This window comes from Doryrhamphus excisus, linkage group LG14 (genome assembly GCF_037039965.1).
Source record: "Doryrhamphus excisus strain RoL-2023G ecotype Guam linkage group LG14, RoL_Dexc_Guam_v1.1, whole genome shotgun sequence".
Classification (NCBI taxonomy): domain Eukaryota; kingdom Metazoa; phylum Chordata; class Actinopteri; order Syngnathiformes; family Syngnathidae; genus Doryrhamphus; species Doryrhamphus excisus.
Window position 1 is genome coordinate 17313435 of NC_136370.1, and position 27967 is coordinate 17341401.

Below are 27967 nucleotides of genomic sequence, written 5' to 3' on the forward strand. Positions count from 1 at the left end.
CTATCACTTATCCTCACGAGGGTCACAGAGGGTGCTGGAGCCTATCCCAGCTGTGTTCGGGCGGGTCCTGGACCGGTGGCCAGCCAATCACAGGGCACATATAGACAAACAACCATTCACACTCACATATGGAGAAACCCCACGCATGCACAGGGAGAACGCACAGAAATGGCCGAGAGTGGAATTGAACTCGAGTCTCCTAGCTGTGAGGTCTGCGCGCTAACCACTCGTCCATCGCGCAGCCCCTTTCTAACATTCATTCATTAATTCCCCTTTCAAATTCAATGCTACTTCATGCAATCAAGTGTTTGATGGTTGATGGAAATATTACATAATTAGCATAAATTCTCCTCTGGCTTGTTCACGCAGCAAGATGTTCGACATCGAGCTTTGTCCGCTTCCCTTCTCCATGGAAGAAATGTTTGGCTTCATCAGTTGCAGATTCTCCGGCTACCCGGCTTCGGTGCAAGAACAGGCTCTACTGTGGTTGCATGTAAGCATACACACACACACACACACACGACACACACACACACTTCCTTCCCTTTGACCATCCTGTGGTTCTGTCCACAGTGCGTGTGAATTGAACAGGTTGTCATAGCGTGTCAAGTCTGGGCAGGAGCCTGCTGAATATGGATCTGGGTCACAGAATGAGACTGACACAGAGAGGAGACATTTTGGCTTTCATCCCATATGCACTCAGAGCTTGCTGCCGTGGATCATTTTCAAGTTTTCCGACAGAACTGCGTCGGAGAGATTTTCATTCATTTAGCTTTGGTAAATAGGTCACATTGAGATCACACAAAGAGGTAGAGCTCGGTATGACACGCTTCTGTGTTTATATCATAATATCATATATCATATATTACGGTGTATCCGAATCATTAATTCATCCGAATCCGAACAGTAATATTTTACTCCATTTCCCAATTTTTTATTGCCCGATAATCAACAATAGTGAAAAGTACTGGTGTATAATAACTGTTTCTGCAACCAGGGGCGTTACTAGGTTCTGAGGACGGGGGGCGGCTTAGCCCCCTGAAGATGCAAAGGATATGAATGAATGTAGTAGACATTCAAAAATATCCAAAAATTCAAAAAAACAAATAAGGAACAAAAACCGGGATATAATTTTCCCACTTTTGTACAGATTTAGTAGAGATACTCAATTGTTTTAGCCCACTATTAAATGTACACAAGTACACACAATCTACACTGCTGTCCATTGGACAGTGATCAATTACATAATAATCATTATTATAGTAGACATTATAATAGTAGACATTATTATAGTAGACATTCAAAAATATCCAAAATATATCCAAAATATATCCAAAATATCCAAAAAACAAAAAAAGAATAATTTGTTTATATAATGATCATTATTATAGTAGACATTATAATAGTAGACATTATTATAGTAGACATTCAAAAATATCCAAAATATATCCAAAATATATCCAAAATATATCCAAAATATATCCAAAATATCCAAAAAACAAATAAAGAATAAATTGTTTATATAATGATCATTATTATAGTAGACATTATTATAGTAGACATAATGATAATAATCATTATTATAGTAGACATTATAATAGTAGACATTATTATAGTAGACATTCAAAAATATCCAAAATATATCCAAAATATATCCAAAATATTCAAAAAACAAAAAAAGAATAATTTGTTTATATAATGATCATTATTATAGTAGACATTATTATAGTAGACATAATGATAATAATCATTATTATAGTAGACATTATAATAGTAGACATTATTATAGTAGACATTCAAAAATATCCAAAATATATCCAAAATATATCCAAAATATCCAAAAAACAAATAAAGAATAATTTGTTTATATAATGATCATTATTATAGTAGACATAATGATAATAATCATTATTATAGTAGACATTATAATAGTAGACATTATTATAGTAGACGTTCAAAAATATCCAAAATATATCCAAAATATCCAAAAAACAAATAAAGAATAATTTGTTTATATAATGATCATTATTATAGTAGACATTATTATAGTAGACATAATGATAATAATCATTATTATAGTAGACATTATAATAGTAGACATTATTATAGTAGACATTCAAAAATATCCAAAATATATCCAAAATATCCAAAAAACACATAAAGAACAAGAACCGGGATATAACTTTCCCACTTTTGTACAGATTTAGTAGAGATACTCAATTGTTTTAGTCCACTATTAAATGTACACAAGTACACACAAACTACACTGCAAAACCGCTGTTCAATCTCTGCAACCATTCTGTCCAGTGGACAGTCATCAATAACATAATAATCATTATTAGATTATTAATTAGCCTATTATTATTACTATTCTTCTGATTATTACTACTACTAGTAGGCTAGTATTAGCCTGCTTTTGCCCTACTATATTAAATTTGTCAGAGATAAAAAAAAAATAATTTAAAAAATTCCACAAAAAATATATAAAAATCTATAAAAAATATCAAATTATTTAGGGGGAGTTAAGAAATATGAAGCCCCCATAAAATAGGCCTTTTATGGAAGAACTCAGACGGTAGGCTGGGCTTGCTCATCCTACGTTTCTGTCCAGTATTTAAGCAGGAAATGTGCAAATTCAGCAATATGAACTTTAAATACAGTTCAATATTGATATTTTATGTCATATTTTTTTACCCCCCATTATCTCACCTCACCTGCCTCCCCCTGACTGCACGTCATTGACCAGGAGTGTTTAAAATGTGTCCCAAAGATAGACATTTTTATTAACATTTGACACACCTACAGTATATGATAATTTGGGTGATGGCATGTATTATACATAATGTTATAATGTTATGATATGTATGGTATGGTCCTAGGTGCTATCAGAGCTGGATATCGTTGTGCCACTCCAGCTGCTCATTGGGATGTTCTCAGATGGTGTGAACTCTTTGAAGGAGCTAGCCAATCAGAGGAAAGCACGTGCCTCCGATCTGACTGGCAACACTGGAGCTCGTCGGGTGAGGAAGACATATTCATGTTACTTTGTCATATATATTTCAAATATGCTCTAGGGCAGGGGTCTCAAACTCAATTTACTTGGGGGCCACTGGAGCTAGGGTCTGGGTGAGACTGGGCCGCATCAAGTTTTCCAAAAAAACACAACAAAAAACGCATTTATTAAAAACAAAAAAATTAATAAACTTTGCTTTGGTTTCGATTTTGTACAAGAAAAGCTCTGATAAAACATTCCACTGTTCTCAAATATCTTACTTTTTATTTTTCTACACAAAATAAAATGAAAAATAAATAAACAAATCAAGGATAAAGAAAATTAATCAATCAGTAATAAATAAATAAATATAATAATAATAAAATGGCAAATAATAAAAACTTAAGAAACCACATATAGTTGGTGGGTAGACAAATTATTTTTTTCAGATTAAAATGAACAAAGCATTATTAGAGCCCTGTAGACATGACAAAACACGACTATAGTCACATTTATACTCTTTTTATTTACAACATATTGCGCAACTGCAGGGTCTTGAGACACATGCTAACTCGCAAACTAGAGAGCTAGCGACCTAAACGGTAGCCTTCAAGTTATTTCCTTTAAACTTAAATAGCCAAAAACTTACCACTTCCACACGGATAGGGAGGATAACTATTAACAGTTATTTAACCTTTAACATGAACATTAATCAAACGTAATAATTTTTTCTGGGTACATGATACCATACAGCATCCATATCAAACTTGCGCGGGGCCGCACTAACATTAAACTTTCACATCAAGGCGGGGGCCTCAAACTAGTGTCCTGCGGGCCACATTTGGCCCGCGGGCCGCGTCTTTGAGACTCGTGCTCTAGGGTGATCTTGGAAGCTTATTAAATGCACAGTTTGATTTTGTAACACCTTGTCACATTTGAACTGTTGTTGGATTTGATTTTCGGTTCATCGTGATGTGCTGGGAGTTGCCATGGTAACTGCCAATGTCTAAATATAGATCCTTTAACAGGCTTAATTTAACTCAACTGGGATGCACCGTATGTAACACTCCCTTTAATAATGTTTTGTAAATGGACATGTCAGGGTCGAGGATTAGCACTTTCATGTCCAGCTTGTTGCATCATGGTAGTTATTTCAGGGAGCTCTGTATATATACACTGTATAGCAGTAGCGTTAATGTGTTGGGGAATTGGAATGGGGTAGCAGGGACCCAAACATTTGTAAAATGTATAAATGTTAAGATATATAAATGATAACATATACATTCATTCATTCATTTTCTACTGCTTTTTCCTCACAAGGGTAGCGGGGGGTGCTGGAGCCTATCCCAGCTGTCTTAGGGCAAGAGGCGGGGTACACCCTGGACTGGTGGCCAGCCAATCACAGGGCACATATAGACAAACAACCATTCACACTCACATTCATACCTATGGACAATTTGGAGTCGCTAATTAACCTAGCATGTTTTTGGAATGTGGGAGGAAACCGGAGTACCCGGAGAAAACCCACGCATGCACGGGGAGAACATGCAAACTCCACACAGAGATGGCCGAGGGTGGAATCGAACCCTGGTCTCCTAGCTGTGAGGTCTGGGCGCTCACCACTCAACCACCGTGCCGCCCATAACATATACATGTTAAGATAAAATATATTTTTCAGTGATAGTTCAATAGGCTGCACAGCGGGCGAGTGGTTAGTACGCAGGCCACACAGCTAGGAGACCGGAGTTCGATCCCACCCTCGGCCATCTCTGTGTGGAGTTTGCATGTTCTCCCCGTGCATGCGTGGGTTTTCTCCGGGTACTCCGGTTTCCTCCCACATTCCAAAAACATGCTAGGTTAATTAGCGACTCCAAATTGTCCATAGGTATGAATGTGAGTGTGAATGGTTGTTTGTCTATATGTGCCCTGTGATTGGCTGGCGACCAGTCCAGGGTGTACCCTGCCTCTCAATCCAAAGCAGCTGGGATAGGCTCCAGCACCCCCGCGACCCTCATGAGGATAAGCGGTAGACAATGAATGAATGAATAATAGGTCTAGTGGTTAGCACGCAGGCCTCACAGCTAAGAGACCCGAGTTCAATTCCACCCTCGGCCATCTCTGTGTGGAGTTTGCATGTTCTCCCCGTGCATGCGTGGGTTTTCTCCGGGTACTCCGGTTTCCTCCCACATTCCAAAAACATGCTAGGTTAATTAGCGACTCCAAATTGTTCATAGGTATGAATGTGAGTGTGAATGGTTGTTTGTCTATATGTGCCCTGTGATTGGCTGGCGACCACAGGGTGTACCCTGCCTCTCACTCCAAAGCAGCTGGGATAGGCTCCAGCACCCCCACAACCCTTGTGAGGATAAGCGGTAGAAAATGAATGAATTCATTAAAAAGCTTGCTAGGACTTGCGAATGATAAGCTTTGCCTCTTGCAAAGCGAGTCTTTTGTAGACTTTTGCTCCGGGTGACGCAGTGTCACGTCCCCTACAAAAGAGGCGCCCGTCAGGGCACAGAATTTGGCGCTATGCCCCAGCTGTATCGTCAACATTAAGAAAAGATGACATATAATTCAACTGCCCGTCGGCGTCGACCAATATCAGACCACTAAGACATGTACAATATTTGACTGCATGCTTCTGTCTATGCAGGTGAGTGTGGTGTCAGATCCAGGGCGTCGTGGGCAACACAACACCCTCAGCCCCTTCCCTAGCCCGTTCAGGAGCCCGTTTCGCAGTCCGCTACGCTGCAGTCCGTTTAAAAACCTGGGCCACGCCACCGGCCACTGTGCCTTAGATTTAGACTGCGAGGATGACGACATGAACCTCGGCTGCTTCATCCTCATGTTCGACCTCATCCTAAAACAGGTAACCTCATTACGTGTAATGAGGGCGCCATATACAGTAAACCTCGGATATATCGCATTCAATTGTTCCCACTGGTTTTGTCCGATATAAGCGAAATCCGTTATATGCGTATACCGGAAAATGTCCGTTTTACGCATATATCGGATTTATATCCGGTATATGCGTAATATATGTCACTCACTTTTATATTTGTCCTAAATCTGGAGCCAGGAGAAAGACACGATGCGGCCATCCGATATATGCGAGGGAAATTGGAACGGGAGTGGAGATTTTGTCCGAAATAGGTGAAATCCGTTATAAAAAAATCCGATATATGCAATGAATTTTTATTGGAAATGCATTACAGAAAAATCGGTTCTTTTTTTATCTGTCCGTTGTGAGCGAATTTCCGATATATCCGAGTCCGATATATCCGAGGTATAGCTTTTTTTCACAAAAGCAACAAACAAAACTTCTTACCCGTTGTCCAAGATGGAGCTGCAGGATGATGGCGTCATGCTCGGCCTGGACACCAGCCTCGGGAAAGATATCGTAGGGATCATCAACAATGTCTTCCAGGCCCCCTGGGGGGGCTCACACACCTGCCGGAAGGATGAAAAGGCCCTGGAGTGCAGCCTCTGCCAATCCAGCATCCTGTGTTACCAGCTGGGCTGCGAGCTCTTGGAGAGACTGACCCCTCGGGAGGAGATTCGCCTGGTGGTGAGAGACGCAGCATGATGCATTTTTATACCACGGAATGTTAATGAATCCTGGGATCCGGGCCAGGAAAAGCTTGAAATAGCATAACTATATCCCGATGCTCATTGTCGCTAGTATTACAAACATGTGACAGGGATATTTTACTTGATTTTCTCTGCAGGAACCGACAGATAGTTTAGAGGAAACCTTGCTAGTGCCTCAGACAGATTTTTCCCTGGGGGCGGAGAACGGAAGCGAGGAAGAAGACAACCCGAGTATAGCACACACTGACAACCCCAGCAACCATTCTCCTGATGATGCACGTAAGTGTCAGTTCCATACAGCATGTTTTTTTTTTGTGGCACGGAGGTACAAACTATTCACAAAAAATAACATCACGTGCGGCTAAATAAACAATAGCTGAAGTCTCCGTGGCCCTGAAGTGCTGACAGGTGTATGCGTGGATTGTGCATTGTGTTTTGTTTATTGATGGAATATTTTAATGCATGAGTGCTGACAGGTGAGCAACAGCACAATTATGCCGTTGTCCCTTCAGAAGACTTTTGTATGGCTTATTTGGCTGCTTGTTTTAAAAAAATAGAGGATAGCAGTCAAACAAAGTCAAAAAAAAAATGCGCAACTTGTTCAGGATGCGTCAATTTTTACATTTAACAGCTTCAATAAGATGAGATCAATGAGATCATGAAGAGCTGGGGTCTCAAACTCAATTTACTTGGGGGTCACTGGAGCGAGGGTCTGTGTGAGACTGGGCCGCATCAGGTTTTCCAAAAAAAACGCATTTATTAAAAACAAAAAAATAAAAAAATAAACTTCTGAAAATCTGATAAAACATTCCACTGTTCTCAAATATCTTAATTTTTATTTTTCTACACAAAATAAGATGAAAAATAAATAAACAAATCAAGAATAAAGAAAATCAATCAATCAGTAATAAATAAATATAATAATAATAATAATAAAACGGCAAATAATAAAAACTTAAGAAACCACATATAGTTGGTGGGTAGACAAATTATTTTTTTCAGATTAAAATGAACAAAGCATTATTAGAGCCCTGTAGACATGACAAAACACGACTATAGTCACATTTATACTCTTTTTATTTACAACATATTGCGCAACTGCAGGGTCTTGAGACACATGCTAACTCGCAAACTAGAGAGCTAGCGACCTAAACGGTAGCCTTCAAGTTATTTCCTTTAAACTTAAATAGCCAAAAACTTACCACTTCCACACGGATAGGGAGGATAACTATTAACAGTTATTTAACCTTTAACATGAACATTAATCAAACGTAATAATTTTTTCTGGGTACATGATACCATACAGCATCCATATCAAACTTGCGCGGGCCGCACTAACATTAAACTTTCATATCAAGGCGGGGGCCTCAAACTAGTGTCCTGCGGGCCACATTTGGCCCGCGGGCCGCGTGTTTGAGACCCCTGATGAAGAAAAATCCTCATAGCTTCTATGGGGGGGGGCATCTTTCAAGATACAGCATTCACAACTCCCCCATATTCACAGATGTCTCTGTTTTAAATAGTAAAAAATAAATAAAATGGCATTAAATAATTTCTACTATTTTTTACTCCACATACAAATAAAGTGGACAGGTTTTTTTATTTTTTATTTATCATGTTTTTATATGGGCAGCACGGCTAGGAAACCCGAGTTCAATTCCACCCTCATCCATCTCTGTGTGTTCTCCCCGTGCATGCGTGGGTTTTCTCCGGGTACTCCCGGTTTCCTCCCACATTCCAAAAACATGCTAGGTTAATTAGCGACTCCAAATTGTCCATAGGTATGAATTTGAGTGTGAATGGTTGTTTGTCTATATGTGCCCTGTGATTGGCTGGCCACCAGTCCAGGGTGTACCCTGCCTCTCGCCCATAGACAGCTGGGATAGGCTCCAGCACCCCCGCGACCCTCGTGAGGAAAATTAATGAATGAATGAATAATTGTATTTTTTTAATTTAAAAAAAAATGTTAATAATTTTTTTTTTTAATGGTTTAATTTCATTTGAACATGCATCAGATTACAATTGAATGCATCCCATAATCAGTTCACAGTTCCACATGTCCAAAAGGAGTAGGAAGAAGCAAAGCTTAATAAATCCTACCCCTCCATCTGGTACTTTTACAATCAGTAACTGTTACATTTGTTCACTTCCTGCTTTCCTAATATAATTTAATTATATTTAATTGTATTTTTTTATTTTAAAAAAATGTACTACTACTATTTTCATTTTTATCTGGACTACAAATGATCAAAATATCTCAAATTTTGAACTTCTTGTTCCCGCCAGCTATGAAGAATAACTCAGACAAGAGATTCTCCTACCAGCAGCTTCCCGTGTCTTTGAAACTGATATACACCATCCTGCAGGTAAAAAGAGAACATGAAATCATTTGAAGGCTTCCGTGGTTCACTTTTGTTGCTTTTTTTTTTAAATCCAGGAAATGTCTAAATTTGAAGAGCCTGACATCTTGTTCAACATGTTGAACTGCTTGAGGATCTTGTGTCTGCACGGGGAGTGTTTGTACCTGGCACGCAAGGACTACCCTCAGTTTCTGGCTTACATCCAGGAGAAGATGCTCATCCCGAGGTGTGTGACGCTTTTTTTTTGCACCACACTTGCAAATCTACGACCAAAGGGACGAGTTGACTGTTTTCTGTTTCAGTCTTTGGTCCATGTTGAAGTCAGAGTTTTGTCAGCTGGCTTCTCTAGCTGTGCCCCAGCTCCTCCACGCCCTCTCTCTGTCCCATGGAGCAGACATCTTCTGGAACCTTATCAACACCAACTTTAACAGCAAAGACTGGAAAATACGATTTGAAGCAGGTGATTTAAAAAAAAAAAACAAACACATCTTGAGTCTCATTGCAATTGTACCTAATGTTGTGGCCGGTAAATCCATTCACATACTCTGTAGTCATCATGGCTCTAAGTTCAGTCTCAAAACCATTAGAAAAAGCCCCCCCTCCCCCTTATATAACATACATCCTACAACACTGCCTACATCTCCTCCCTTGTTGTCATGGTTACAGTGCAACCCGAACACAGAGCAAATAAGAATAGACAGATTGATATGATTATGACTTTTTTTTATTTAACCACCATACAATTGGCTGTCAGATGACCTTGGGAGAGTCAAGGACATATTCTCTGATGGACAGACCAAAACAAACCTTGTCCTTGTAACCGTATAAACAAATCAGGCTAGTGTGTTTAATATATAAAGTTATAATTATTATCATGGTTTCCACATCACAAAGTAACCTACTTATTTACAAAAAAAAATGCTTAGTATTGGTCATGTTTTGTTTTGTTTTTACTCAGAATTGTGACCTACAGGCCACACAAATATTTAAGCTCCTACACTGACACCCAATGGTCATTCTTATGTACTGCAACAGCAAAGTCAATATAAACTTGCATAGTTTGAAGCATTCATTCATTCATTTTCTACCGCTTTATCCTCACGAGGGTAGCAGGGGGTGCTGGAGCCTATCCCAGCTGTCTTTGGGCGAGAGGCCGGGGTACACCCTGGACTGGTGGCCAGCCAATCACAGGGCACATATAGACAAACAACCATTCACACTCACATTCATACCTATGGACAATTTGGAGTCGCTAATTAACCTAGCATGTTTTTGGAATGTGGGAGGAAACCGGAGTACCCGGAGAAAACCCACACAAAACTCCACACAGAGATGGCCGAGGGTGGAATTGAACGAGGGTCTCCTAGCTGTGAGGCCTACATGCTAACCACTCAGTCACCATGGAAGTATGACTTCATTCATTCATTCATCAATTTTCTACCGCTTTTTGCTGGAGCCTATCCCAGCTGTCTTTGGGCGAGAGGCGGGGTACATCCTGGACTGGTGGCCAGCCAATCACAGGGCACATATAGACAAACGACCATTCACACTCACATTCATACCTATGGACAATTTGGAGTCGGGAATTAACCTAGCATGTTTTTGGAATGTGGGAGAAAACCGGAGTACCCGGAGAAAACACACACAAAACTCCACACAGTGATGGCCGAGGGTGGAATTGAACGCGGGTCTCCTAGCTGTGAGGCCCATTTTCTATCGCTTTTTCCTCACGAGGGTCGCGGGGGTGCTGGAGCCTATCCCAGCTGTCTTCAGGGCGAGAGGCCGGGGTACACCCTGGACTGGTGGCCAGCCAATCACAGGGCACATATAGGCAAACAACCATTCACACTCACATTCATACCTATGGACAATTTGGAGTCGCTAATTAACCTAGCATGTTTTTGGAATGTGGGAGGAAACTGGAGTACCCGGAGTAAACCCACACAAAACTCCACACAGAGATGGCTGAGGGTGGAATTGAACGCGGGTCTCCTAGCTGTGAGGCCTACATGCTAACCACTTGTCACCGTGCTGCTTTAGTTTGAAGCAAAGGTTCATTAAAATACATTCATACACTTCAAAAGTGACCTTTTAACAGTATAATTGTAATAACATTTGCAACTGTCTGTGTTATTTTTGTGTTATGTTTATGTTTATTTAATTACAATGTGATTAAATCCCACAGTGGAGAAAGTGGCAGTGTTGTGTCGCTTCTTGGACATTGGTGCGGTGACTAAAAACCACCTGCTGAAGTACTCCCTGGCGCACGCTTTCTGCTGTTTCCTGGCTTCGGTGGAGGACGTCAACCCGGCTGTGGCAACGCGAGCTAGACTGCTGCTGGACACCATCAAGAGGCCAGCCCTGCAGGTGAACATCTCTCATAGCCGTTTAAAACATGCAGTGCAATGCATCATTTCATTTTTTTTGGGTCCTACCCAGGGTTTGTGCCTCTGCCTGGATTTCCAGTTCGATACGGTTGTGAGGGATCGTCCTGTCATCCTCAGCAAACTCCTGCTTCTTCACTTCCTGAAGAAAGACGTGCCGGCTCTCAGTTGGGAGTTTTTCGTTAATCGCTTTGAAACATTATCACTGGAGGCTCAGCTGCACTTGGACTGCAACAAGGAATTCCCTTTCCCGACTAGTATGTATCTTTAACACACACACACACACACACACACACCACTCGCACACAGGAGCGTCACAATTAAAGGGGACCTATTGTGTTCATTTGTGGCGATTTGTATTGAGTTGCGGACTCCTATAGAGCAGCTACACACAATAACAGGCTTTCTAGATCTTCCAGATTCTGTAGCCATTTCTGCAGTATTTCCGCAAACCTCATTATCTTCCACTTTAGCATCAGAAAAAGTCCTAATTTTTCATATGACAGCCATCACAGCAGTGCGAACCAACGTGGCGAACCTGAGTGATGCGGCAATGTGGAAAATACGACGGGCGCGCTTTGCCAGGAACCGGCAGAAGAGCGTGAGGTCGCTACGTGACAGTGTGAAGGGTGGGCCGCCAGAATCCAAGCGGGCCTTCTCGCTCCCTGAGTCGCTGAGCAACCGTCTATGTGAGTAGTTTGGATCGAGTCGCTCAGTACAGTACACTCATATGTATATTGTGGCATTATTATTATTATTATTATTCATTATGAATTGACCTAAAAGCTAATCTAGAACTATGCAATTACTTTCTGGTGACATTTTGTATTTGTAAATGCGATTGGACTAACATCCATGTTTATGGCAATCCATGTTTGTGTGTGGCCTGTGGTAGCTGTTGGAGAATTCTTGCTAGTATTGGTAATGGTAATGGTAATGGTAATGGTAATGGTTTAATTTCATTTGAACATGCATCAGATTACAATTGAATGCATCACATAATCAGTTCACAGTTCCACATGTCCAAAAGGAGTAGGAAGAAGCAAAGCTTATTAAATCCTACCCCTCCATCAGCTACTTTTACAATCAGTAACTGTTACATTTGTTCACTTCCTGCTTTCCTAATATAATTTAAGTTTTTTTAATTTTTTTTTATTTAAAAAAATTGTTTTTAATTTTTTTTCAATTATTTAAATTTTTTTTATGGTTTAATTTCATTTGAACATGCATCAGATTACAATTGAATGCATCACATAATCAGTTCACAGTTCCACATGTCCAAAAGGAGTAGGAAGAAGCAAAGCTTATTAAATCCTACCCCTCCATCTGGTACTTTTACAATCAGTAACTGTTACATTTGTTCACTTCCTGCCTTTCTGATATAGTTTTATTTTTTTGTCACATACCGAAGTACGAGGTGATATGAACATACAATGACATAATGGTTACCATAGTAACCGTCAATATAGTGATATACACTACCGCTCGAAAGTTTGGGATCACTTGGAAATTTCTTTGTTTTCCAAAGAAAAACAAATTTTCATGCATTTCACAAACAATTAAAATGGCGGCACGGTGGACGAGTGGTTAGCGCGCAGACCTCACAGCTAGGAGACCCGCGTTCAATTCCACCCTCAGCCATCTTCTGTGTGGAGTTTTGTGTGGGTTTTCTCCGGGTACTCCGGTTTCCTCACACATTCCAAAAACATGCTAGGTTAATTCCCGACTCAAAATTGTCCATAGGTATGAATGTGAGTGTGAATGGTTGTTTGCCTATATGTGCCCTGTGATTGGCTGGCCACCAGTCCAGGGTGTACCCCCCACGACCCTCATAAGGAAAAGCGGTAGAAAATGAATGAATGAATGAAACAATTAAAATGAATCAAATGATTTTCAAAGACGGATGTACATTTTTATGGGTTAGAGTCCTACTATCAACAACTGTCAGTCCTCTGCATCAATCTCCCGGTATGGTTGCTAATCCAAATTCATCATTTTATGAGGCTAATAGATTATTAGAAAAGCCATCTAAAAATCTAACCTCTTACCATGCTGTTAACTACTCCCTTCAGAGAGCAGCACAAACCGGGTCTAACAAGGACACAAAAACGATGCGCATATCTGAGAGTGTGTAGTTTTAAGACAAAGACGCCTCACAGGTCGTCATGAAATAGTACCCGTGAAAACACCAGTGTCAGTATCAACAGTGAAGCGGCGAATCCGGGATGCTGGACTTCATGGCAGGAATGCCAAAAAAAATGTCCGAGTGATCCCAAATTTTTGAGCGGTAATGTATTTAGCTTGTATCTTAACTTAAATTTGATATGTAGCTTTAAGGCTTACCAGGCAGGAACACTCCGCCCCATCGCTTGGAGATATGATAGAGAAAGTCCTACCAGGTAAATTAATTATTATTATTAAAATTATTTGTTTTGTTCCATAACATTATGCATATACATTATACCCGTCCTAAATCCCTGGTGTCATCATGCCTAATATTGCGCCCCGATGCTTCAGGCTCTCTCGCTGGCCAGACACCATCCCCCGAAGATGACACCATCATCCGAGACCTTCTCCCCGAGGACGCCGGCATAGACCACCAAACTGTGCACCAGCTCATCATGGTGCTTATGAAATTCATGGCCAAAGACAAGAGCAGCGCCGAGGCCGATATCGGCAGCGCCAAAGCCTTCAACACCGTAAAGCGTCACCTTTATGTGCTGCTGGGTTACGACCAGCAGGAGGGCTGCTTTATGATTGCGCCGCAAAAGATGCGCACCTCCACGTGCTTTAACGCTTTCATCGCTGGCATCGCGCAGGTACTCTGACGTCTTACATAAAACATCACTTTTTATCGGCTTTATCGTACGGTATAATACGGTGCCATTTTTCTCAGGTCATGGACTATAACATCGGTTTAGGGAAGCAGCTCCTTCCCCTGGTGGTCCAAGTCTTGAAGTACTGCACGTGTCCTCAGCTGAGACACTATTTCCAGCAGCCACCTCGATGCTCTCTTTGGGCGCTGAGGCCTCACATCAGGCAGATGTGGCTCAAAGCCCTGTTGGTCATCCTCTATAAGGTAGTATTAGCATATTAGCTTCTCATATTATGTTATTATACCGAGCACATTGTACCCCGATTACCAGCATATTTACAATAACCATTCATAACAGGCTGGATTTTAATGCAGAACATGTAATTAGGGACTGCACGGTACGAAAGTGGTTAGCATGCAGGCCTCACAGCTAGGAAACCCGAGTTCAATTCCACCCTCGGCCATCTCTGTGTGGAGTTAGCATTTTCTCCCCGTTCAGGTACTGCTAGGTTAATTGGCGACTCCAAATTGTCCATAGGTATGAATGTGAGTGTGAATGGTTGTTTGTCTATATGTGCCCTGTGATTGGCTGGCCACCAGTCCAGGGTGTACCCCGCCTCTCACCCGAAGACAGCTGGGATAGGCTCCAGCAACCCCTGCGACCCTCGTGAGGATAAGTGGTAGAAAATGAATGAATGTAATTAGGGGCTGCTCGGGTGGTGAGCACGCAGGCCACACAGCTAGAAACCCGAGTTCAATTCCACCCTCGGCCATGTCTGTGTGGAGTTTGCATGTTCTCCCCGTTGGTTTTTTCCGGATATTCCGGTTTCCTCTCACATTCCAAAAACATGCTAGGTTAATTCGCGACTCCAAATTGTCCATAGGTATGAATGTGAGTGTGAATGGTTGTTTGTCTATATGTGCCCTGTGATTGGCTGGCTACCAGTCTCGCCCGAAGACAGCTGGGATAGGCTCCAGCAACCCCGCGACCCTTGTGAGGATAAGCGGTAGAAAATCAATGAATGAATGAATGTAATAAGGGGCTGCATGGGTGGTGAGCAAGCAGGCCTCACAGCTAGGAAACCCGAGTTCAATTCCACCATTGGCCATCTCTGTGTGGAGTTTGCATGTTCTCCCCGTGCATGCGTGGGTTTTCTCCGGGTACTCCGGTTTCCTCCCACATTCCAAAAACATGCTAGGTTAATTAGCAACTCCAAATTGTCCATAGGTATGAATGTGAGTGTGAATGGTTGTTTGTCTATATGTGCCCTGTGATTGGCTGGCCACCAGTCCAGGGTGTACCCCGCCTCTCGCCCCGAGACAGCTGGGATAGGCTCCAGCACCCCCCGCCACCCTCGTGAGGATAAGCGATAGAAAATGAAATTGTCCTCCTGCACCAACTGAAATGTCCTCTTTGTGTGCTTCAGTACCCTTACAGAGAAATGGACGGAAGTAAAGTTGTCCTCCACCTGATCCACATTACCATTAACACCCTGAATGCCCAGTATCACAGCTGCCGTCCACACGCCACAGCCGGCCCCCTCTACAGCGACAACTCCAACATGAGCCGCTACAGTGAAAAGGAAAAAGGTGAAATTGCTCAGCTCGAGCGCAGACATCAATCGGAACCTTTGGCGGAATGTCCTAAAAATTAAATGGAGTCGTATGAATTTTTCATGATATCATAAGATTAAGAGCGTGTCGTCCTGCTTCAGGCTCAAACATTTGTCATTGGTGAAATCAATGAGAGAAGAGCTACATAGGGAATATTAATAGCTAACAGAGACAAAGCTCCAATCCACATGCACAATTATTTACAGTAATGGTAATGGTTTTATTTCATTTGAACATGCATCAGATTACAATTGAATGCATCACATAATCAGTTCACAGTTCCACATGTCCAAAAGGAGTAGGAAGAAGCAAAGCTTATTAAATCCTACCCCTCCATCTGGTACTTTTACAATCAGTAACTGTTACATTTGTTCACTTCCTGCTTTCCATAATATAGTTTAAGTTTTTTTTTAAATAATGCACCTCATACCGAAGTAAGTAAATAAACAAATCAAAAATAAAAAAAATTCAATCAATCAGTAATAAATAAATAAATATAATAATAATAATGAAACGTCAAATAATAAAAACTTAAGAAACCACATATAGTTGGTGGGTAGACAAATGATTTTTTTCAGATTAAAATGAACAAAGCATTATTAGAGCCCTGTAGACATGACAAAACACGACTATAGTCACATTTATACTCTTTTTATTTACAACATATTGCGCAACTGCAGGGTCTTGAGACACATGCTAACTCGCAAACTAGAGAGCTAGCGACCTAAACGGTAGCCTTCAAGTTATTTCCTTTAAACTTAAATAGCCAAAAAACTTACCACTTCCACACGGATATGGAGGATAACTATTAACAGTTATTTAACCTTTAACATGAACATTAATCAAACGTAATAATTTTTTTCTGGGTACATGATACCATACAGCATCCATATCAAACTTGCGCGGGCAACTTTCATATCAAGGCGGGGGCCTCAAACTAGTGTCCTGCGGGCCACATTTGGCCCGCGGGCCGCGTGTTTGAGACCCCTGCTCTAGATACTAATCAGATTTATTTGTTTTTGTATTTTTCATCCCCTGACAGTGAGGTATCACCACACCGATATCGTAGTTCTTCAGCTTAATAATATTAATAACAATAATAATAATAACAATGTCACTGTATCTTGGATAATATGCAGGTCACATTATGTAAATGAGCATTGTTGGCGTTTTTTTTTTTTTTTTAGTTTTTTTCAGAAGGCATCCCATTATGTGCATTCTTAGTTGTCTCTTTTTACCTGTTTTTATATCTTTCAAAATTCATATAAGAGGATTGATGGGCAAAAAGTGTGCCCCAAAAAGTGTAGTATTCCTTTAAGAGACTGGATGTCGTCTACAAAGTGAAATGTCGTCTACCTTTCAGGTGCGCAGAGATATGCAAACACCTTATTTTGAATTTTCCAGTTCACTTCCTGTTATAGGTCATATTCATATTGTGTGCCGCGTGTTTGAGACCCCTGGTCTAAACATATTGTTTAATGACATATTAAACAATATATTGTTTGTGCCCCAACATGGATTGTGGGCCCCTAAGCACACTGCATACTCTGCATATGTGGGGGAGGGGGGGGGGTATCACATGACTTATTACGTATTTTGAATACAACCCAAAGTGGATGTCACAAATGTCACGTTTTGCGTTCTCTTCCAACTCCGGATAAAATGGCAACAATTTGACTTCTCGGTTTCTTCCCTGTATTTTAGAGGAGGACAGCGTATTTGATGAGTCCGATGTTCACGACACACCCACGGGCGCCGCTAACAAGGAGTCGCAGACCTTCTTCGCCCGCCTGAAGAGAATCGGCGGCAGCAAGTCGGTGAAGTACCAGCCCGTGGAGCTGAATGCAAAGAAAAGTAAGAGCTGAGAAGAAATTAGCTTCATCCGATTTGTCCGATTTGTCTTATTTTCGTATGTTTTTCTGCTGCAGGTGAAATCGAGCTGTCCGAGTACCGGGAAGCCAGCGCCCTTCAGGACAGCATCCTGCACTGTGTGAGAGAGGAGAGCACCAGGAAGAAGCGTCTTCAGGCCATGAACAAGCAGAAATCTCTTGACATCTCCAACACCGATTCCATACTCTTCAATTTGGACGAACATCGACGCAAATCCTGCATTGACCGCTGCGACTTGCAGGCACCCCCTGTGGTGCTGCCCCCATCCGCCGCGGCGCACAGCAGACGGCACGCTAAAGGATCCTCCGATGGTTCTTCGGTTCGAGTGGAGGGAAGCGATTCCGTAACTCGACGTGGTTCCCGAGGCGCACATTCTGACACGTCTAAACCCGTCATACCAGAAGTCCGTCTCAGCTGCATGGAGACCTTTGAGGACCGGCTGGATCAGGGTTCTGTTGGGGGGTCAGCTGCGGGGAAGGAGGACACGGACCTTATCGACCTCTCCTCTGACTGCACCTCCATTCCGGAAAAACACTCGCTTCTCTCCATGTCTGACACAGACTCTTTAGTGTTTGAATCCTTACCTCCGCTTCGCATCGTCGAGAGCGATGAAGACTTTGACCTCAACACCTTAATCGGTACAAAGTTCAACGGGAGTCCGAAGGTTCTTGCATCCCCTGCGAGTAGCAACACATTGCGGTTGTCTCCGGTAGTGCAGGTCAGCGTGGAGGACTGCTCCAGCGACAAAAAAATTCCAGACCTTCTGACCGGAGAACAAGACTCAGAGGAATTGCTTTTGGAGAAGAAGCTAACACCATCCAGCTCCTTTGAGTTGCCCGAGCGACTGGAAAACATCTCCCACGAGAGCCCCATCATGACTCTGAAGCAGAAAAGAGACCTACTAAGGAAGACCCCACATGTCCCTGACACGTCACTGGACGACACTTTTGGGATGTCCGAGGAGATGAAAGCTTCAAGTCCTTCTAGCAGGACCATTTTTTTGGACATTCCGGAAGACAGCTTTGAACCTCTATCCTCACCAGAGAAAACCAATGATGATGAAGAGGATGGTGACGATGAGGAGGATGACGACATGGGCGACGAAGCAGACAGCGATCCCAAAGCTCACGACGGCGATGACAACGACGAGGCGGAGTTCAAGATCCAGATTGTTCCTCGCCAACGGAAGCAAAGGAAGATAGCTGTGAGCGCCATCCAGAGGGAATACTTGGACATCTCGTTCAACACGTTTGATAAACTCGGCACGGAGCAGGTCGCAGATCCCGGTGAGTCGCAGAGAAACCACGACTATGCTAGCGTTCCTGTTGAAATCCCCCCAAAAAACGACGTTCCGATTAAAGAAACAGCATATTCTGTATAGTTTGATGTAGTCAGCAAGGATTAGGCTCCAGCATTCCAGAAGATCCAGAAGATATATGAATGTTTATGTTGACCGATGATTCACCTTCCAGATAACAAAGCTTTGTCTACTTTGGAAAAGCCGCGGGAATCTTCCTCGGCTCCGACGCTCGAAGCGGCGATGCCTGAAACAAGCCACCGTTCTTCAGTTTCTGGTAGTAAGCTGAAACATAATTTGGGAAACAAAAACGGAGTAACTTTATCGGTTTTTCCGATGGCTCCCTGAGATGATACGTGGGCTGCTTTAACGGGAATCATTTTTGTCCTCGTGTGACCCTCGCAGTTCAGTACCGTCAAGTGAAGCGAGGCTCTCTGGGAGCGTTGACCATGAGCCAGCTGATGAAGAGGCAGCTGGAGCATCAATCCAGCGCACCGCACAACATCAGCACCTGGGACACAGGTCAGTCGGTCGGTCGGTCGGTCGGTCGTTGCGACAGCACCAATCATGGAATTTTCTCTTGAAATGAGTTGAAAAGTTCAATTGGAATTCCTAATCCTAACCCCATTTTTCTATTATAACTTCTACTACCCATCACATTGGGCGTTAGTTCTACTACATTTTTTGTATGGTCCTCCCCTCACAAGACAGGAGGTATGTCCTTTGACTAGACCAGGGGTCAGCAACCTGCGGCTCCAGAGTCGCATGTGGCTATTCAGCCTCTTTGTTGTGGCTCCCTTTGCATTCATTCATTTTCTACCGCTTTTCCTCACGAGGGTCGCGGAGGGGTGCTGGAGCCTATCCCAGGTGTCAGATACACCCTGGACTGGTGGCCAGCCAATCACAGGGCACATATAGACAAACAACCATTCACACTCACATTCATACCTATGGACAATTTGGAGTCGCTAATTAACCTAGCATGTTTTTGGAATGTGGGAGGAAACCGGAGTACCCGAACATGCAGACTCCACACACAGATGGGCGATGGAGGAATTGAACTCGGGTTTCCTAGCTGTGAGACCTGTGTGCTCACCACCCGTGCAGCCCCTAATTACATTCATTCATTCATTTGTTCATTTTCTAACGCTTATTCTCACAAGGGTCATGGGGGTGCTGGAGCCTATCCCAGCTGTCTTCGGGCGAGACTGGTGGCCAGTCAATCACATGGCACATATAGACAAACAACCATTCACACTCACATTCATACCTATGGACAATTTGGAGTCGCTAATTAACCTAGCATGTTTTTGGAATGTGGGAGGAAACCGGAGTACCCGGAGAAAACCCACGCATGCACGGGGAGAACATGCAAACTCCACACAGAGATGGCCGAGGGTGGAATCGAACCCTGGTCTCCTAGCTGTGAGGTGTGCGCGCTAATTACTTCAATATTTATGAACACCCGAGCGGGGAAAATGCATGTCTTTGTAATGAGTTTTAAAAAATCCAACTTTGTGTGAGACCATGAATGCATTCTGACTGAGTTCTGACTGAGTTTGCTTCTTCCTACTCCTTTTGGACATGTGGAACTGTGAACTGATTATGTGATGCATTCAATTGTAATCTGATGCATGTTCAAATGAAATGAAACCATTTAAAAAATGTAAATAATTAAAAAAAAATTTAAACATTTTTTTTAAATTGTTGGCAATTTTTTTAAAATAAAAAAATAAAATAAAAAAAAAAAAAACTTAAATTATATTAGAAAGGCAGGAAGTGAACAAATGTAACAGTTACTGATTGTAAAAGTACCAGATGGAGGGGTAGGATTTAATAAGCTTTGCTTCTTCCTACTCCTTTTGGACATGTGGAACTGTGAACTGATTATGTGATGCATTCAATTGTAATCTGATGCATGTTCAAATGAAATGAAACCATTTAAAAAATGTAAATAATTAAAAAAAAATTTAAACATTTTTTTTAAATTGTTGGCAATTTTTTTAAAATAAAAAAATAAAATAAAAAATAAAAAAAACTTAAATTATATTAGAAAGGCAGGAAGTGAACAAATGTAACAGTTACTGATTGTAAAAGTACCAGATGGAGGGGTAGGATTTAATAAGCTTTGCTTCTTCCTACTCCTTTTGGACATGTGAAACTGTGAACTGATTATGTGATGCATTCAATTGTAATCTGATGCATGTTCAAATGAAATAAAACCATTAAAAATGTGTTTTTTTAATTAAAAACAAAAAAATGTTCATTAAATTAAAAAAATAAAGTTAAAAAAAACGTAAATTATATTAGGAAAGCAGGAAGTGAACAAATGTAACAGTTACTGATTGTAAAAGTACCAGATGGAGGGGTAGGATTTAATAAGCTTTGCTTCTTCCTACTCCTTTTGGACATGTGGAACTGTGAACTGATTATGTGATGCATTCAATTGTAATCTGATGCATGTTCAAATGAAATGAAACCATTTAAAAAATGTAAATAATTTAAAAAAAATTTAAACATTTTTTTTTAAATTGTTGGCAATTTTTTTTTAAATAAAAAAATAAAATAAAAAATTAAAAAAAACTTAAATTATATTAGAAAGGCAGGAAGTGAACAAATGTAACAGTTACTGATTGTAAAAGTACCAGATGGAGGGGTAGGATTTAATAAGCTTTGCTTCTTCCTACTCCTTTTGGACATGTGAAACTGTGAACTGATTATGTGATGCATTCAATTGTAATCTGATGCATGTTCAAATGGAATTAAACCATTACCATTACCATTACCAATACTAGCAAGAATTCTCCAACTTGTGTTTTGTTATCTGAACTACTTTAATACCCCCAAATTCCATCCAATGTTGTTTTAAACATACTTTGTTTTGGCTATTTTTCATAGTAAAGGTTGCCGACCCCTGGACTAGACAATATGTGTTTATGTGCTCAAGACAGGAAGTGATATCCAAGTGATGTATTGTGACATCTTTCTGAGAAGATTAGTATGTACTTTCAACTCAGACCGGTGGGAAAAAACCTTTTCCTGTAACAGGTCTTTCTCTGTACTGTAGGACCAACAAAGACCAGTCTGCTCTCTGCACCCAGCACAGTCAGCATGTTTGTCCCGGCGCCTGAGGAGTTCATTGATGAGCAGCCAACGTTGATGTCCGACAGGTGAAGCAAACTGGAATCAGTTGAATTTATGGCATGGCACTGAGGAAAACATGGGCCTAAATATTCAATAATAGCACCAGTCATGCTAATCTAATAGCCGGTTTATGTTTATGTCGCCCTCCAGGTGTCGAGACTGTACGGCCGTCCTGGAGGAATACGATGAAGAGACCCTTGGCCTCGCTGTGGTGGTCCTATCCATGTTCATCCACCTCAGCCCTGATTTGGCTGCTCCTATGCTTCTAGACATCATGCAATCTGTGGGCAGGTACATCGAGCCCCCCCCCCCCGCCTTCTCCCTGCAACCTACATCCACACAGCACTTCAATGCAGTTTCATAACTAACCCCCACAACTCATGCATGATTCAGTCCTGGTTCCTAATCCATTTCTTCTCTCAGGTTGGCTTCCAGTGCTAATTTTTCCGGACAAGCAGAAAGGTACACTACGGCGTAAAGTTATACACTTTTTATTATAAGATGATGACTTGATTAATTAATGCGTTTGTCTCCTTATGATGTTTTGCAGTATGTTGATTCCAGGGAATGTTGCAGGTGTGGCTAAGCAATTCCTCCGCTGCATGTTCCACCAGCTGGCGCCTAATGGCATCTTGCCACAGCTTTTCCAAAGCAACATTAAAGGTCCGCCGGTAGTCGTCAATATTAAAATCTGAGTGCATAAAAATCGAAAACTATCCCCCGTTTTTGTATTACGCAGATGGAAGTTTCTTACGGACGCTTGCCTCGTCGCTGATAGATTTCAATGAGTTGAGTTCTGTTGCTGCACTCAACATGCTGCTTGAGGTGAGTTTTTATTTATCTTCTAACCAGCAGGGGGAGCTCTTGTCAAAGCGTACTGATGCAGTGGTTTCCAGCTAAGACTGTTTTTCAACCTTTTTTTTTTTTACATTGGAAAAAATCTTGTGGCACACCACAAAACCAAAATGTCACCACGGCCTCACACGTGCATCAATAAGTCTATGGGAGGAACAAGGTAGGTGTTGCCACACGGACCAATATTACATTGCTATGCTAGTCTTTACACCACAGACACTCCACAGTAGCCACGTTTTTACATCACCACTTTTTCTCTTTCCGAATCACCTTTCGGGAAACAATGGTATCCATAGAAAGGAATATTCCAATCTCTTGTCTACATGCGTTCGTGAAAATCAACCAGAATAGTCAATAGGGCATGCCCAGTAAAACGTAAACATCAACATCACGTGATACCGGCTTCCCCGAGTTTTTCTTTCACTTGTTGGAATAACTCCGTATTGACAGTTTTTCGTCTGTCCAGTCTTGAAATTTAGTTTGAATCAAAAACCAACTTTGCTTAGTCCAGTGCCGATTGCTGGCCTCCATTTTTAAAAGTGAAGAACGTCTGGATCTGCGTGTTACGTCATATCTGAGCATGCGCTGAAAGAACGCACCCGGGATCAATTTAAACAGGAAAAGATCAAATTCAATCTTGCTAATATTTTATAATTAAACTCGGGACATGTTTTATATAGATATATATTTTCTTTTTTAATAAAACTGGACTTAGGGCGGCACGGCGGATGAGTGGTTAGCGCGCAGACCTCACAGCTTGGAGACCAGGGTTCAATTCCACCCTCGGCCATCTCTGTGTGGAGTTTGCATGTTCTCCCCTGTGCATGCGTGGGTTTTCTCCGGGTACTCCGGTTTCCTCCCACATTCCAAAAACATGCTAGGTTAATTAGCGACTCCAAATTGTCCATAGGTATGAATGTGAGTGTGAATGGTTGTTTGTCTATATGTGCCCTGTTATTGGCCGGCCACCAGTCCAGGGTGTACCCCACCTCTCGCCTGAAGATAGCTGGGATAGGCTCCAGCACCCCCGCGACCCTTGTGAGGAAAAAGCGGTAGAAAATGAATGAATGAATGAATAAAACTGCACAGATGGCGCTAATGCACATGAAAGCTGCTTGCCAACCGCCAATAAACAACAGAAGAAGAAAAACCCCACGAAGAAGAAGAACGCAGTCTGACAACTTTTCCGTTTGAGCGGGTACAAGATACCTCAATCGGATTGGTTAAAGGAATATTCCATCCCTGTTCAATTCTTTCCGTTTGAGCAAATATACCAAATGCAATTGGAATATTTGGGTCCATGTATACTATTGACATCATGGCTATTGACATCATATTTGCAAATGATGATTAATAAATGTTAATTATAAAAAGTGATATTGGATAATTCCTCACGGCACACCTGACGGTTTCTCAAGGTACACTAGTGGTTGAAAATCCCATTTAAAAAAACAAAACAAATCCTGCGGGCATCCAAGAGAACCTGCCTTATTACCCAATACAACCTCACCAGTTGATTGTTATTGTTGGACTCCAGAAATGAGCAGCGAGGCGAATGCCCACGCAAGCAATAATCTGTACTTCGGTGTCCTAAATCCGCCGGCCTTGTTATTATTATTATTATGAACATCGTGATTGATCAGTACTGAGTGATCACTTAAATGGAAATATCGCCTCGCTTATAGAACGGCCGTTATATAACCCCAGCTACGCTTCATGTACACTCCCCGCTCCAGGGCTTGAACAACAAAAAGAGTCTCCCGGCCGGCGGCACCATGCTGCACTGCCTGGACAACATCGCCACCTTCATGGAGGCTCTCCCCATGGATTCTCCGAGCAACCTGTGGGCCACCATCTGCAACCAGTTCCAGACCTTTCTCGCTAAACTGCCGTCTGTGCTTCCTCTGAAGGTAGCTATTGACGCCGACGCTCGCTTAAGACTTTCGCCTGATATGCTTTGATGTGATTACGGCTCCGGGAGAAAGCATCGAGCTGTGCCCTTGTCAGGTTCAATAGCACTGAATCTTGACATTTGTAATTGATTTGACTCCGATTTGACGCTTTTTGACCTTGGAGGTCAAATTAAGCGTCTCTAATCATTTTTATTCATGAACATGAATTCGATCCGGTGTTATTACAGTTTTTTCTCGATTGTTTAAACACATTTTTTCTGAAAGGATGCCTCATATTCTCAGAACTCACAAACTAGAGAGCTAGCGACCTAAACGGTAGCCTTCAAGTTATTTCCTTTAAACTTAAAAAGCCAAAAACTTACCACTTCCACACAGATAGGGAGGATAACTATTAACAGTTATTTAACCTTTAACATGAACATTAATCAAACGTATTAATTTTGTTCTGGGTACATGATACCATACAGCATCCATATCAAACTTGCGCGGGGCCGCACTAACATTAAACTTTCATATCAAGGCGGGGGCCTCAAACTAGTGTCCTGCGGGCTACATTTGGCCCGCGGGCCGTGTGTTTGAGACCCCTGCATTCGATCGACTACAAAATTAATAAAGCATTATCAGAGCCCTGTAGACATGACAAAACACGACTATAGTCACATTTATACTTTTTTTAAATTTACAACATATTGCGCAACTGCAGGGTCTTGAGACACATGCTAACTCGCAAACTAGAGAGCTAGCGACCTAAACGGTAGCCTCCAAGTTATTTCCTTTAAACTTAAAAAGCCAAAAACTTACCACTTCCACACAGATAGGGAGGATAACTATTAACAGTTATTTAACCTTTAACATGAACATTAATCAAACGTAATAATTTTGTTCTGGGTACATGATACCATACAGCAGGGGTCACAAACACGCGGCCCGCGGGCCAAATCTGGCCCACAGGACACTAGTTTGAGGCCCCCGCCTTGATATGAAAGTTTAATGTTAGTGCGGCCCGCGCAAGTTTGATATGGATGCTGTATGGTATCATGTACCCAGAAAAAATTATTACGTTTGATTAATGTTCATGTTAAAGGTTAAATAACTGTTAATAGTTATCCTCCCTATCCGTGTGGAAGTGGTAAGTTTTTAGCTTTTTAAGTTTAAAGGAAATAACTTGAAGACTACCGTTTAGGTCGCTAGCTCTCTAGTTTGTGAGTCAGCATGTGTCTTCATTCTTCTCAAAATGGTGTTTTGGTCTCCAAATGACGCACACAAGCCACTATATGAACAAACATTTATATGATGTGCTCAGTGTAAAACACTGTGATTACATCATATTCATCATGACTCGGGTCTTTTTGTGTTCAGTGTGACACTTTGTTTTTTGGGTTTTTTTGTATTTTTTTGACTCAGAACACAAAATTACACAGATTTTTTTTTTAATTTTTCACAGAAAAACTATGTACAAAGTGTTCATCACAGCCAACACAAAGTTCCACATACAGTGGTCTGCATCTAAATGTATACAGCTTCAGAAATAATACAGTTTTTCTCGATTGCTTAAACACATTTTGTGAAAGGAATGCCTCATATTCTCAGAACTCTACACACAAATCCAAAAAAATCACTCACACATTTCTGAAAAACCCCTCAATTCTCCTGCAAAATGAAACTTTACATCCAAAAACATCTTACATCTTCATTCTTCTCAAAATGGTGTTTTGGTCTCCAAAATCTGCATACTGAGTGTAAAGGTTAAATAACTGTTAATAGCTATCCTCCCTATCCGTGTGGAAGTGGTAAGTTTTTAGCTTTTTAAGTTGAAAAGAAATAACTTGGAGGCTACCGTTTAGGTCGCTAGCTCTCTAGTTTGCGAGTTAGCATGTGTCTTCATTCTTCTCAAAATGGTGTTTTGGTCTCCAAATGACGCACACAAACCACTATATGAACAAACATTTATATGATGTGCTCAGTGTAAAACACTGTGATTACATCATATTCATCATGACTTTTTGTGTTCAGTGTGACACTTCTTGAAAAATATTTTAGAATTGTGTTTTGTTTTTTTTGGACTCAGAACACAAAATTACACAGAATTTTTTTTTTCCACTGAAAAACAATGTAAGGAATATTCCATCCCTGTTCGAGCAAATAAACCAAATGCAATTGGAATATTTGGGTCCATGTATACTATTGACATAATGGCTATTGACATAATATTTGCAAATGATTAATAAATGTTAATTATAAAAAAGTGATATTGGATAATTCCTCACGGCACACCTGACTGTTTCTCAAGGTACACTAGTGTGCCCGCGGCACAGTGGTTGAAAATCACTGGTTTAGTAGACTTGGTTCATGGAGCATTGGTTATATGTTGTGGTTATTGTGTCTCAGATATCACAAATTGTGTGTAAACAATCGAGAAAAACTGTAATCGTACTTTGTGAAGTAGTATGCAAAAACTTTTGTACTTAGAAAAAGTCTTTTGGTTAAAGCTTTTTTTGCAATCTGTCTGTCCCTCAGTGCCCCATGGATTCCAGTCTGAGGATTATCATTTGCCTACTGAAAATTCCAACCACAAATGCAACTCGGGTAAGTAAAGCCCAGAGAAGATTTTAGTGGAAGCTAATTTATACAAATCCTGGCCTTTAACATCTAACCTCATGTGTCCTACAGAGCCTCCTGGAGCCGTTCTCCAAGCTGCTGAGCTTTGTCATCCAGTATGGAATCTTCAGCCTCTCCTACTTAGTGGAGCTGTGTGGACTGTGTTACAAAGCTTTCAACAAGGTATTCGAACGTTTACGGTACAGCGGAACATTATTTTACGTATGCAGTGGTTGCTATTTTTCAGTTTACATCAAAAATGTACCCACAAATATTGCCTTAAGGCAGGGGTCTCAAACTCAATTTACCTGGGGGCCACTGGAGCTAGGGTCTGGGGGAGGCTGGGTCGCATCAGGTTTTCCAAAAATATATATTTTATAAAAACTAAATTAATAATTAATCATTAATAATAATTAATAATAATAATTAATTAATTAATTTATTTAAAAAGCCAAAAACTTACCACTTCCACACGGATAGGGAGGATAACTATTAACAGTTATTTAACCTTTAA

At 41.3% G+C, this 27967-nt stretch overlaps 1 protein-coding gene across 6 annotated transcripts in view; it reads left to right on the forward strand.

The window, feature by feature from the left end:
- unc79 (unc-79 homolog, NALCN channel complex subunit) overlaps positions 1–27967 on the forward strand; it is a 64365-nt gene that overhangs the window by 27654 nt on the left and 8744 nt on the right. For 3 of the 6 annotated variants that reach the window (XM_078796230.1, XM_078796227.1, XM_078796226.1), the window contains 27 exons: positions 370–493; positions 2880–3020; positions 5646–5861; positions 6333–6560; positions 6721–6862; positions 8870–8949; positions 9021–9169; positions 9246–9403; positions 11129–11310; positions 11383–11584; positions 11834–12016; positions 13658–13726; positions 13845–14146; positions 14224–14406; positions 15570–15732; positions 17461–17610; positions 17685–18932; positions 19119–19223; positions 19349–19465; positions 22011–22113; positions 22238–22378; positions 22511–22549; positions 22638–22750; positions 22827–22912; positions 24679–24852; positions 27373–27441; positions 27526–27636. In XM_078796230.1, coding sequence (XP_078652356.1) covers positions 370–493; positions 2880–3020; positions 5646–5861; positions 6333–6560; positions 6721–6862; positions 8870–8949; positions 9021–9169; positions 9246–9403; positions 11129–11310; positions 11383–11584; positions 11834–12016; positions 13658–13726; positions 13845–14146; positions 14224–14406; positions 15570–15732; positions 17461–17610; positions 17685–18932; positions 19119–19223; positions 19349–19465; positions 22011–22113; positions 22238–22378; positions 22511–22549; positions 22638–22750; positions 22827–22912; positions 24679–24852; positions 27373–27441; positions 27526–27636 — 4978 coding nt within the window. The remainder of the gene's footprint in view (positions 1–369; positions 494–2879; positions 3021–5645; positions 5862–6332; positions 6561–6720; positions 6863–8869; positions 8950–9020; positions 9170–9245; positions 9404–11128; positions 11311–11382; positions 11585–11833; positions 12017–13657; positions 13727–13844; positions 14147–14223; positions 14407–15569; positions 15733–17460; positions 17611–17684; positions 18933–19118; positions 19224–19348; positions 19466–22010; positions 22114–22237; positions 22379–22510; positions 22550–22637; positions 22751–22826; positions 22913–24678; positions 24853–27372; positions 27442–27525; positions 27637–27967) is intronic. The other 3 variants (XM_078796231.1, XM_078796229.1, XM_078796228.1) reach the window with 3 other exon arrangements.